A 13,126-nucleotide genomic window follows, 5' to 3' on the forward strand; every position below is an offset into this window, starting at 1 on the left:
TTATTGATAATGCCAACTGCAAAATATAGTTCAAAACCCTTTTTAAAATGCAACTTTTCCTCCAACATGTCTTCTTCAAAAACAATCTTTCTGTGCTCACAGGAATATTCAATGTGTGATTCATGTAAAATCAACACCACTTTGTTTTGAATTGGAAGTGGCTGCTTGAAAACTTGATGACCCAGATATCTGAGCTTATTTCACCCATCCATGCACTATGAGTCATTCTGGACAAAACCAACAGACAAAAGCTTCAACAGAAAACAGAAAACTGAGAAGAAAGAATAAAGAGAAAAAGAGAGAAAAAAACTAAATACTTTGTGAGTCTAATATGTAGTTATCCATGAAAAGAGAACAGCTTTTCATGTGTGTCTTTCATTCCCTGCCACCTATAATAATCCAAACTAACTGAAGTATTTACCCGTCCATAGGGCAGTTTGCAGCTCTCCAGGGCATTCTCGACTCTTTTTCTGTCCGATGAAAACAGCCGAACAATACTGAAACAGACAGTGGTGCAACAATATTATGATCATTCCACCAACCCAAAACTCATTTTTTTACTTTCCGTAAGAACCTCTACATATTCTTCTCTCCAACTAATGGGCCGACATTTACGGTGCTAATCCTCCATAACGGTTCTTGAAATGCAACTATTCCCCGTGTACGCAATTTCACTTTGGCAAATCTCACCCTCTTCACTTGAGCCCAAAGCTTCGACTGTGCAAAATGTCAAACCGTGCGGGCTTTCTTAAAACTCTACTCCCTCGGCTTCTTAGATATCAGCTGACCTTAATTCGGCTCTCAGTTTGCTTCTAAAATACAGCTTCCTGTCATAACTGTATTATCCATCTCATGCTCTGGCAGTGGTTGATTACCAGGTCAGTGCTGAATTAAGCACCTTCATGAATCCTGTCCCTGTTTTTGCTTCCCCAAGTGCACATGGAATTAAGTTTATTTTTGGAAGCAAGGGACAGGAAAGAGCAAAGTTAAAGTTTGTGCGTGTCTCTGAAGATTTCTTCAGGCTAATTCCTCACGTTCCCAACCATATACTGTAACATGTGCCTCAAAGCAAATGCTTGGGTAAAACCACTGAGTGAGGCTTGGGGACCTAATAATCATCGGGAACTCACTTCTTGACAGGAATTCTCCCCTCTGCATTCGGCTGAAGAGTTAACTTGATGTACCTGAAGCAGAAAAATTAGAGGGTGTCAGTTTCAAAGGGTGAAGTAGCAAAAGTGGTCGGGCAAATGGGTCAATGGTGTGTGTGAATGAAGCATTTTGTAAAACCATTAAGATTAAAAGATGTGCAGAAAATAGGTTTCAAAAAGGTGTCAGGAAGCAGCAGGGATGATTAAGTTTATCACAAAAGACTCAGTATTTTTTTTATTAACCTCCAAACTCCACAAATCCACATCTGTGCTTCCCTTTAAGCCATATACTGTTTAATAAAACAAACAAGTGCGTGCAGTGATGAATGTGTGCGTACTCACGCTTTCAGCAGACTCTGGTCTCGGTTGAGATTGTGGCTCAGCAGGTTGGAAGACAGAGAAAACAGTTCCTCACACCACACCTACAAAAAAACGAAACACAAAAACAGTCACACACTGCATCATCATTATCATCACAATTAGTCATGGTCACGGTCGCTTTAATGAGCTCAGCACCTTGGCTTCGTCCTCCTGCGAAGCGATGAAGTTAAGCTGGTTGACGTTTACAAGGTCTGAAGCCGTAACCACGGTAACCATGCGGTTCTCCAGCCTACCAACCAGGTTTCCCACATCGAGCAGCTCCCGCAGCTTAGCCTCCTATTGGATGACACAGAGTGAAAGCTGTCAGTGGAATCAGAGCCACGAGGGAGGCATGCACTGTAGAGAGGAGACGGATGAAAGTGAGGGGACCTGGAGGGATGCGGGGACGGCTGAGACCATTTGAGGCAGTTTATTTGCATCTATTTTTACCCAGTGTGACATGTTGTTTGCAACATACAGTGTGTTATATGTGTAAAGAGAGTGCAGGCTGAACTTGATAGTAAATCAGGCGATCAAACAGAGAAAGATGTTTTTGTGGAAAGTAAGGAAATAAAAATTATTTAATGTTTGTCACCTTCCTCAAGAGGGGCTCCACATTTTCTCCAGTTTTTCTGACTGAAGAGGGTCTCATCATCGCTCATGCAAGTCTTGAGTTTCCACTTATTTTTTTATTTTCTAGTAAAATGGGAAATAGGCACAGCGACTCATTGAAACTTGTGCAAATATACAGGGAGTGCAGAATTATTAGGCAAATGAGTATTTTGTCCACATCATCCTCTTCATGCATGTTGTCTTACTCCAAGCTTTATAGGCTCGAAAGCCTACTACCAATTAAGCATATTAGGTGATGTGCATCTCTGTAATGAGAAGGGGTGTGGTCTAATGACATCAACACCCTATATCAGGTGTGCATAATTATTAGGCAACGTCCTTTCCTTTGGCAAAATGGGTCAAAAGAAGGACTTGACAGGCTCAGAAAAGTCAAAAATAGTGAGATATCTTGCAGAGGGATGCAGCAGTCTCAAAATTGCAAAGCTTCTGAAGTGTGATCATCGAACAATCAAGCGTTTCATTCAAAATAGTCAACAGGGTCGCAAGAAGCGTGTGGAAAAACCAAGGCGCAAAATAACTGCCCATGAACTGAGAAAAGTCAAGCGTGCAGCTGCCAAGATGCCACTTGCCACCAGTTTGGCCATATTTCAGAGCTGCAACATCACTGGAGTGCCCAAAAGCACAAGGTGTGCAATACTCAGAGACATGGCCAAGGTAAGAAAGGCTGAAAGACGACCACCACTGAACAAGACCCACAAGCTGAAACGTCAAGACTGGGCCAAGAAATATCTCAAGACTGGTTTTTCTAAGGTTTTATGGACTGATGAAATGAGAGTGAGTCTTGATGGGCCAGATGGATGGGCCCGTGGCTGGATTGGTAAAGGGCAGAGAGCTCCAGTCCGACTCAGACGCCAGCAAGGTGGAGGTGGAGTACTGGTTTGGGCTGGTATCATCAAAGATGAGCTTGTGGGGCCTTTTCGGGTTGAGGATGGAGTCAAGCTCAACTCCCAGTCCTACTGCCAGTTTCTGGAAGACACCTTCTTCAAGCAGTGGTACAGGAAGAAGTCTGCATCCTTCAAGAAAAACATGATTTTCATGCAGGACAATGCTCCATCACACGCGTCCAAGTACTCCACAGCGTGGCTGGCAAGAAAGGGTATAAAAGAAGAAAAACTAATGACATGGCCACCTTGTTCACCTGATCTGAACCCCATTGAGAACCTGTGGTCCATCATCAAATGTGAGATTTACAAGGAGGGAAAACAGTACACCTCTCTGAACAGTGTCTGGGAGGCTGTGGTTGTTGCTGCATGCAATGTTGATGGTGAACAGATCAAAACACTGACAGAATCCATGGATGGCAGGCTTTTGAGTGTCCTTGCAAAGAAAGGTGGCTATATTGGTCGCTGATTTGTTTTTGTTTTGTTTTTGAATGTCAGAAATGTATATTTGTGAATGTGGAGATGTTATATTGGTGTCACTGGTAAAAATAAAGAATTGAAATGGGTATATATTTGTTTTTTGTTGCCTAATAATTATGCACAGTAATAGTCACCTGCACACACAGATATCCCCCTAAAATAGCTAAAACTAAAAACAAACTAAAAACTACTTCCAAAAACATTCAGCTTTGATATTAATGAGTTTTTTGGGTTCATTGAGAACATGGTTGTTGTTCAATAATAAAATTATTCCTGAAAAATACAACTTGCCTTATAATTCTGCACTCTCTGTATATGGAAATACAGTATATAAGGGAAAATCAGAGTCTGTACAATTCTAACAAGGCTGAAAGCCAACACTGGGTATACACAGCAACCTCTATTCTTCAGCGCAGCCTGAATTCTCCTAGGCAAGCTTTCAAGTAGTCTTCAGGAATAGTTCTCCGGGCTTCTTGAGGGAGATTCCTCTTGTTCCAGTCAAGATGATACACGGTGTTTCAATAATGTTGAGGTGCGGGCTCTGGAGAGGCCATTCCTACTATATGCCATCTTACTGATAGTGTTATGTTGTATGTTTTTCTGTCTAAGACTGAAAGTGTGTTTGTGAACACTGCTGCCAGATGCTTTTTAGATGCTACTGTCTGGTTTGTGACTGAAATGCAGTCCCAGGACATGATGGATTCTCCACTGGTTCCATGATCCTCTTGGGGAAACTCCCATAGGGCTTAAAATCTGGGACTCTCCACCAGTTACTCTTAGAACTGAAGAAGCTTCTCTGATGAGAGGTGAAACATCTTCAAGGAAACTTAAAGAAGTCCAGACACTTTTCTTTCCAAGCTCCTTAGACTACCATGACCTGGGTGACTGAGAACCTTCACAGACATTTCAAATTTGGTTTGTGTAATTTGGCACATCTCAGACTTTTCTCCTGGTTCCTTTCTTTGGTTTTTTCTTGACAGCCACCCTTCAATTAATACTATTTCTATGAGACTTTGGGGAACCAATCAACTGTCAGGTGTCAAGTCTTCTACATTTTTATTTTAATTTCTTAAGGACAATACTTTCAGATACTGTTTATCTGTTGTAAATAGTTTTTTGACCTGACGTTTTTTCTTTTGCCCTCCATTTGTTCACTTTCCTCAAATATTTTACGGATACACTATGTACACCAGTCAATAGCTGGAGAATTATTGCTCAAGACCATTTTAAAAAGTACTAAAAAGTCTGGTGCCTTGGAAGCAAAATGTAAGAAATGAGAGGCCAGTTTGGGAGATCAGTATAGTCTTGCATTCTGTTAGTACCATGGTCTGATGGGTTAAACGTTATGCTTAAATAGTGCTGCCGCATGTGTAGATTTCAGGAAAGTTGAGTTTACATGTCTACCAGTGATTTACAGCACATCATTCACATTTCCTTAAAGAAGTTTGTTGCCTGATGGCAAAGAGGTCCTGGGTTCAAATCCATCAACCAGACTGGTGCTTTTCTGTGTGCCTGTGTGGGTTCTCTCTGGGTATTCTGGCACCCCACTACATGCATTTTAGGTTAACTGAATCAACATTGCTTGTAGGCTTCAAAGTAATTGTGAATGGTTGTCTGTCTCTTAGCCCTGATGGCAGGTGATCTGCCCAGTGTGTGTATGCCACGAGGTGATGGCACACCAGCCATGTCTCCTTTTGCGTACTTATTGAGGAAAGATGTGAAATCACTGATTTTTAAAAAAAGGTTTTCCAGGGGTTCGGTTTGTTAAATGTTTTTGCGTTTTCCTTTTGTTGCTTCGGTTTAATGTTCAATCTTGTGATTATTCCGTTAAATTCCCTCCTCACATGGTGGCACATCATTTTCAGGATGACAAAGTAAAAGCAGGGGTAGAGGAGGACCAGAGGGAGGAGATTATTAGAGACTTATGAGGCAGTCACAGTAACAATCAAGGATTAAAATCATTAAGAAACCCAGTGAGGCAAATATTATGGCTGCCCTCGAACAAAATACATCAGATGCTTTGCTATTTATGAAAGCAAAGCACAAGTCTTCTATTGAAGTAGGAAGCAAAGCAATAAATATAACATAAACGATAGTAGGTAACAGAAATAAAATCTAAAGTACTTCATGGTAGTACAGAAAGAAAAAAGAGGCAATAAAAAACATCAACTTATTATTAAAGCACGAATGCCGTAATGTCAGCTACAAAAAGTAATGCAAACGTTAAGTCAAATATTAAAAATTTCATGAATAAAACATCACATTCTGCTGCATAAGAGGAGCAACTGTTAGGTGAGAGGTCACTGGCTACAGAGATGCAGTAGGAGGATTGAAAATTGCAATGCAGGAAGGACACAGCATACATTTCACACGTGCAGAGTCAAGTAGAGGTGAATATAAGCAGAGAGATGACAGTACCTTGGGTGTTTTCGTGCTTCTGCCTGTTCTGACATCTTTTACCAGGGTCAGGTCCAACAGCTCTGTGTCCTAATGAAAACACACCCACACATAGAGCACACACACACTCACGCAGTCAGCTGTTATCTGGGAGCTAAAGGCCTCCTGCTGTTTCCTGTTAAGGATTTAAGCCGACCTGGAAAGAAAGTGTGCATGTATGTATGTGTGTGCAATGGTATGCTGTCTTATATGCTTGTTTTTTTCATACCTTTTAAAGGTATCCACCCAGCCTTTGACTATACATTGTATCTCTACAGTTCTTGTGTATGAATACATAACCTTAACATTGGCAAGCCTCTTGATTAACAAAGCTAAAAAAAAAAAAAAAAATTTCAACATTCTTGGAATTGTGTGTAAAAAAATAAAAACAGCTAATTCCTGAATAGCACACAGTTTGTGCTTCTCATGTATTTTCATACTTTCAGGTGACAAAGCTAACCCCTGGGTTTTTGAACGTCTGGGTGGCCACTTATGATCACAAGGCGATTGCACAAGTCACCTGATGGGAAGCAATCTGTCTCCAAATAATCACGGTCCAACTCAGACTGACTCACTCTCAAACAGGTTGGGGAGGCTTTGCAAGTAATTGATGTCTAATTTATGAACACTGACAGTTTGCCAATGTGTTGCAACCAATCTGAATCAGTCTGTGCTGCTGAGTGCAACTTGTCTGCTGTTCATGTCTTTGCAGCAGCTGACTCGACTCAGCTGGTTGACAAACTAGCTGTATTTTGGTTATATCCTGAAATAAAAGCTGGAATGCTGAGTGTTTATGCCATTCTGCAGTTAAATCACCATCTTGCAGCAACTACCTCATTATTTGTGGAGGCCTTTATTAATATTTGTTTCAAATCTATGTGGTTCTGATTTGACTGACTTTGAATGTAAGTATTTACTGTACTTTTCTGTTTAATGCAAATTTCTCTGTATGTAGATGGCAACAGAGTTGCTATTTTCACTGCTTTATCACAATAAATCATCATATTATCACAAAAAGTTTGCATGTAATTACCAACCTGTTGCTATTTAACTGTAAGCTAACTCAGACTGATATCTGACCAAGTCAGTGTAACTATCATTTGAAGACAGGAACTGGCTGTGAGTGGTCACAAACTTCAAAGCAACCATTTCAAAGGTAAGAAAACTGTAAAATCATTACACATGGTGGGAATCATTTTGGCTCTGCTATGATCTCCAACTGCAGCATTTAGTATATCTTTTTCTCTGCATTCCAAAAACATAACTGGTTATTGTTAGCACAGTGAACCTGAATGTTGTAAATATGTATGCAGTTTCTGTAGTAGATAAAGGTCACAGACAAGATTATGTGGAAGCAAGATATTTAGCATCTTATAGCAAAACATAACATAGCATAGCAAAAACAGATCAGACTAACAGCTAGACTGTATTGGTTATATTTTTGTGTATAAAAAAATAATAAAATTGCTTCACAGGTGCACAAAAAATGATTCAGACAACATTTAATCAAACTTAAAATGGAAAATTAATTTAAAAAACCAATCTTCATTAGCAAATTAATTTAGTCAAATGTGCATAAAATAAGAAGGTAATGAAACATTTAATGATTCATCTTTGATTCAGAATCTAGTCTGAAAAAAGTTCCAGTTTTAATGACTGAAATACTGAATATTGATGAGTCACCAAATCAATTAATGTCACTTTTTGAGGTTTCAAGCTTAATTTGTTCCTCATCATTTAATATCTACAGCCAGTCTAAGAGAATTATATCTAAGACAGCTGATTTTTGTGCTTAACCTTGTTTTGGTCGGTCCAGTAGAGGTAAAATCCATGTGGATCCACATGCAGAGTCACTGGAGTGACAGTGGACAAATCCTAGGGAGACAGGTGGAGAGAATGAAAATAACCGTAAAACATCATAAAAACTCAAGCGAAAAATCATTTACGTAGCTAATGCACTCATAAAAATGTTCTACTTTCTACTTGGTAGGGCGAGAAAATTATGTAAGAATACACTTGTCTGTGGTGGCATGAAGTGATAGTGATTCATACTGTAAGTGTCCAGAATCTTATTTTACTACTCACTACAGCGTGACCTCTTTTAACCAGGGAACACTAAGCGATTTCATTTTCATGTTACAGAAGTTCTTTTCAGCTGTCATAACACTAACTATCTATCCATATTAACCCACCATGATAGTTCCTAATTGGCTCCAGGTGGATTCAGACAGAGCAGCTCTTCTGATGTTTTGCTGTTTGAAAAGTCATAGCATTTTATACACAGCAGGTGTCTCAGAGGACCGGTTTCTGTGGCTAATTACTGGTTAAAAATAAAAGCACCTTGAAGCCTGGTGTAAATATCTGGTATTGAATGGACAAAAATAATACTTACTAAGTATTTTTTATATGGGGTTAAGCAGTTTGAATCCCCCAAATTATTTGATAAACTGATGTTTTGAAGCTTGCAGCCAAATTGAATATGCTTCAAGGGAGTGCAAAGATTTGTGACTATGTAAAGCTTTGAATCTATACAGTTTAGTAAAAGTTTAATCAGAGTGGTTTCAGTTGCTTTTCTGCAAAACAGAGATAGGGTTGGAGTGACTTTATTACAGGTACTGATGGAATCTTTTAACAGTTTCAGTTGCCATGAATCAAACAAAAAGGTTCAAAAGATTTAATGTGACAGATCAAAAATAAGTTAATAATCAAAAATAAAGCAACTTAAGCTGTACAAAATCAATAATAACAGCAAAAAAGTCTAAATATCGAACAACACAAACATGCCAGTGACGCCAGAAGAAGACAGCATAGCATCAAAAATTAAAGCTGAAATTTGTCATTTTTGCAAAGTTGGTGAAGCAAACTTAAGACTTCTTTATAAAGTTGATTAACCTGCAGCTTTTGTAACCGGGGAGCTGTGACTTATAGTTATAGTTACAACAAGACAATTCAACCAAAAGGTTTTAGACATCATATCATATTGACAGTATATGTTAAATTGAATCCAATATTTTTGCTGGTTCAGTAATAGGAGATTCAATGAAATAATGAAGGCTACTAAAGGATTATTGTATAATAAAATAATAATAATATTGTTAAGTTGACTAATGCTGTTAAAGATTATAGTTGTAACATTGGTTGCTTTCGACCTCTCGAGTTATAAATATCAACATGTCAGAAATGAGAGAGATGGGAAACTTTGCTGCTTAAATAAACCACCAAACTGCATGTCATTAATGTATGATCTGAGCAGAGTGAAGCATGATACCATGCAGCTCAACTCATCTGCTTAAACTAGCTCACCGGCTTTGCTTCTTCCTATTCCATACCAGCACGGATTGGACTGATTTCTCTCCACTTTCAAATCTTTTGTTCTCATTGTCCTAGAACACTGAATCTTCCTAAAAGGGCACACACAAACAAAGACTATGGCATGCCAGTGCCTTCTCATCCCGGGGCTTGTAATGCTACATTTTACTGGATGCCTCCATGCTATGCGTAATGTGTGCTTTGTTGTTGGTACCTTGACACGGACTTGAAAACAATCTTGTCTGAGGCACAGGAATAAGATGTTCCAATACAATTTAATGTTACATCTAATTAATATAGTGCTGTCCACCTTCTTATAAGCTAAACCTTAATTGATTTGATGCTCAAACCCAACAGCTGTATTATCTGTGTGCAGAACAAGAGCAGGGAGGTGTGAAACAGTGACAGTTTCCCACTTCCAGCATGAATCTTTTGCATCTTTCACAGCTGCACACAGTAGTGAAGGCTTTAGCCTAACAAGGTTCTGGACTCAGTTACTGTGAATGGATATCAGTTTTGTACTTCTACAAAACTGCTCAAACTGTTTTGTTAATATGTAAAAATTATTAACAGGAACAGAGATCTATTTAGGTATTAGTTAAATGAAAACCATAAAAAATGCCTGGCACATAGGTTAATTGGGCTGCTGCTTTATACTATACACTGCCAGAAAACCAGTACATGGTTAGGGTTAGGAAAAGAGTATAGGTAAAACACACCCACTTGAAAAAAGTAGCTCATACTATTGACATGTGGGCTAACTTGCGTATAATCGACCCATACACCCGCATGAAATGATGCCCCAGGGACAACTGGAAAGGTTAATGTAGTTTGGCAGCTTGTAGCCATGACAGGCAAAATATCCGTTAGCAAAGTAAAAGGGTATAGGCTACTGAAATAAACTAATCCCCTCTTTGAGGAAAGCAGCTGAAATCAATACCAACAGAAGCTAAGGGCACTGATGACCAATTCAGATTCCTTTATTGTCATTCAGTCAATACATCACAAGTGCATTGCTGAACAAACTTACAAGCACAGAAAAATCACAATAAAACAGAACCAGGTTTAAAAAATCTGTCTATTAACCACTGAATAATGGACAAAAAAAATTAAATAATATGAAAAGGTATGAAATATATTTTAGGGATACAAATGCAAAAAAGAGCCTGGAATATCCACTAGTGGCCAAAAGTCCACCACAAGGAAGGAATACCACCTAATAAACCAACTATTATCACCTATCACAGTAACTAAATACAGTAACTGAACAACACTAAATTAGTCACTGAATTCTAAAATTTCCCATATTTCTTCAGAATCTTTAGAAAAGAACATATGTTCTCCTCATACGTAAAAAGCTGTGAATTGTGAGTGAGAATAATGGAATTTATTGATTTAAGATTTAAGCTGGACTATTCCAGATGTCACAGGGAGAAAAGAAAGGTATCCTCGTCAGTTCTATCATTATAACTTGTCTTTAGTCCCAGCTCAGAATGTTGCACCTTAATTTAATGGTGCAAAATTATATACAGGGGTACACAATAATTTAAATAATTAATTGTTTGCATGCATGGAAAATGACTAGCATTAAAACTCTTACTAAGGCTCTTACTAAGACGGTTTGTCTGTCACACATCAGCATCTGCTTTTCATGTGGCACAATTGCTAACCTCGGCAACACTATATTTCTATGGTACTTCTTTTTCTCTTTGTTTTCCTGATCGTACACAAACTGTTTCATAATGCTAGTCAATAAAATCTGGCAAAGCTATACCTCTTACCTGCTGTGCTATAATTAATATAGCTATTCAAAAGGGCATATATTTAACCCTTGGAGGGACTTTTTACTCCATCCCTATTTCTCAGAAGGCACAGGAACCAGCTTGAGCTCAGTCCTCTAAACATTAGATGTCCATACTTATAAAGTTCTTCACATTCTTTTGCAGGATTTTTGTTTTCTTGAAAGTGTTAACACAGCCTACATTTGGAAGAAGAAAAACCAGAAGAAGAAGAAGCTCAGAAGCTGGTTAACTAGCTCCCTGGTTGTCACCTGTTGCCATAGCAACTGATTCTATTTTTCATAAAGCCCGGCTCTACATGTTTGAGAGATTCAAATATCAAAACACACACACACACGCACGCACGCACGCACGCACACACACACACACACACACACACACACACACACACACACACACAAGTTTAAGCTATTGTGAATGGATTCAGCTCTGCATTGGATTAGTTCTTAAGTACTTCTCCATAAGTATGATCCATGACATTATAAAGCTCAAGGCAGTGATAATAAACACACACACACACACACCTGATCTGTTTAGGTGCTGGTAACCATGTCAGTTACCATGGCAACCGGACAGCATTTTTTTTTCCTCCTCATTGTCAGCGCTCTGTACTTCAGCATACCAACACACACACATGCACACAGAGGAACACACACAGCTCTGCAAATACCTTGTGTTTGACTGTGCTCATGAAGGGCACAGGAGTAAGTATGTGTGGGCTTTATACACACACAGTACATGAATACTGGTGGATAGAAGACTGATCAGAAACACATTTCAGACACACACCTACATACACACACACACTATCTGCCTCACTGGTAAGATCCACAGGTACTTACTGCCAAAGCTCAATCAGCAAATGAATAGTAAACACATCTGACAACATGGCACATTTCCTCCTCTTCCTCCTCAATTTCTCACGCTCCACATTAATTCAGCTAGTTTCAATTCTTTGACTGTTTCCTCAGCCTCCTTATTTTTTTCAAGTAGTAGAATTAAATAAAACTATTTGCTTGTGCTTGAGGAAAATCAGTCCTTACCTCATCCCATTTAATGAAGTTGCTTCCGTTCCTCAGCGTGTGAGAGACGGAAGGAGGTTGGAGTTTCAACGCGTGGACCCCCGGCTGAGCACTCGCCATGGCTTCACACACACATTAACCCTCACTTTCTCTCTCTCACACACATGCACGGACTAGAGATGCTCAGATGCAGGAATGCTGCATGTCAGTCATGTCCGAGCTGAGAACTCCTCAGAAGTCAGGCATAGATGCTCAGCTGCAGCAGCATCCTCTCCTCTTCTGAAGAAGAGTCTTGTATTTTGTATTTTGTCTTTGCTTTATCTTTGTTCACTCTTAATTTTTTTTATTTGAGCCCTTCTTCTCTTTCTCCTTTCTTTCTGCTCTGTGCCTCTGTTCTCACACCTCTTTTTTCTTATTCTTCCCTCCTCTCTTCTTTCTCCCTCCCTCTTCTTGTCTCCCCCTCTCTCTGTTGGTGCTGCATCTCACAGAGAGACAGACTGAAACAGATGCCTTCGTGGGAGACAGGATATGTGTGTGTGTGTATGTGTGTGTGCATGCACTGCCTCCACAATTTGACTCATCGGCGACATGCGCACAACGGCAGCTTCCCACAGATGGGGGAGGGGTAAGAGAGGGAGAGCCGGAGCGACAGGGAGAGCGAGGGAGATAGAAAGAAAGAAAGAGAGTGGGAGAGATGGAGAGAAATGAGGAGAGAAGAAGAGGAAGGAGGGAGAAAGAAGAGGAGAGAGAGAATAAAGAGCTAGAGGGAGAAAAGAAAAAGAGAGTGGGCGTTTTAGTGGAGGGTGAATCAAACCAAACCAGGATTATAGTCAAATGAGGCCAGTTTTGAATACACACTATATTAACAGCTATATTATGTGCTTCCTATACCAAAGGCATTAAATCTATTATAACAGCCTCTGCTCGTATGGGTAGGTTCGTCATCATGCTGTGAAGCTACGGTGCAGGGATTTGAACATCAGTCAGGTTTGGTGCTGATACTGTGTCATGAGGCTTTTACTTAGACTTTTTACTTAGGTTTGGTTGAAGATTTGGCG

General features: G+C 39.5%; 1 protein-coding gene across 2 annotated transcripts in view; it reads right to left on the reverse strand.

Annotated features, from left to right (window-relative positions):
- Positions 1-12,636, reverse strand: part of LOC146560756 (1-phosphatidylinositol 4,5-bisphosphate phosphodiesterase beta-1-like) — a 37,817-nt gene extending 25,181 nt beyond the window's left edge. For both annotated transcript variants that reach the window (XM_085296187.1, XM_085296188.1), the window contains exons 1-7: positions 12,090-12,636; positions 7,736-7,813; positions 5,921-5,989; positions 1,665-1,805; positions 1,491-1,570; positions 1,131-1,184; positions 422-497 (exon numbers count right to left, since the gene is read on the reverse strand). In XM_085296187.1, the coding sequence (XP_085152313.1) occupies positions 422-497; positions 1,131-1,184; positions 1,491-1,570; positions 1,665-1,805; positions 5,921-5,989; positions 7,736-7,813; positions 12,090-12,188 (597 nt within the window). In that variant the 5' untranslated portion in view covers positions 12,189-12,636. The remainder of the gene's footprint in view (positions 1-421; positions 498-1,130; positions 1,185-1,490; positions 1,571-1,664; positions 1,806-5,920; positions 5,990-7,735; positions 7,814-12,089) is intronic.
- Between the last annotated feature and the right edge of the window lie 490 nt (positions 12,637-13,126).

This window comes from Mchenga conophoros, linkage group LG13, assembly GCF_057382185.1.
Source record: "Mchenga conophoros isolate Kocher_MC1m ecotype Shallow Benthic linkage group LG13, M_conophoros_male_GT1.1, whole genome shotgun sequence".
NCBI classification, from domain to species: domain Eukaryota; kingdom Metazoa; phylum Chordata; class Actinopteri; order Cichliformes; family Cichlidae; genus Mchenga; species Mchenga conophoros.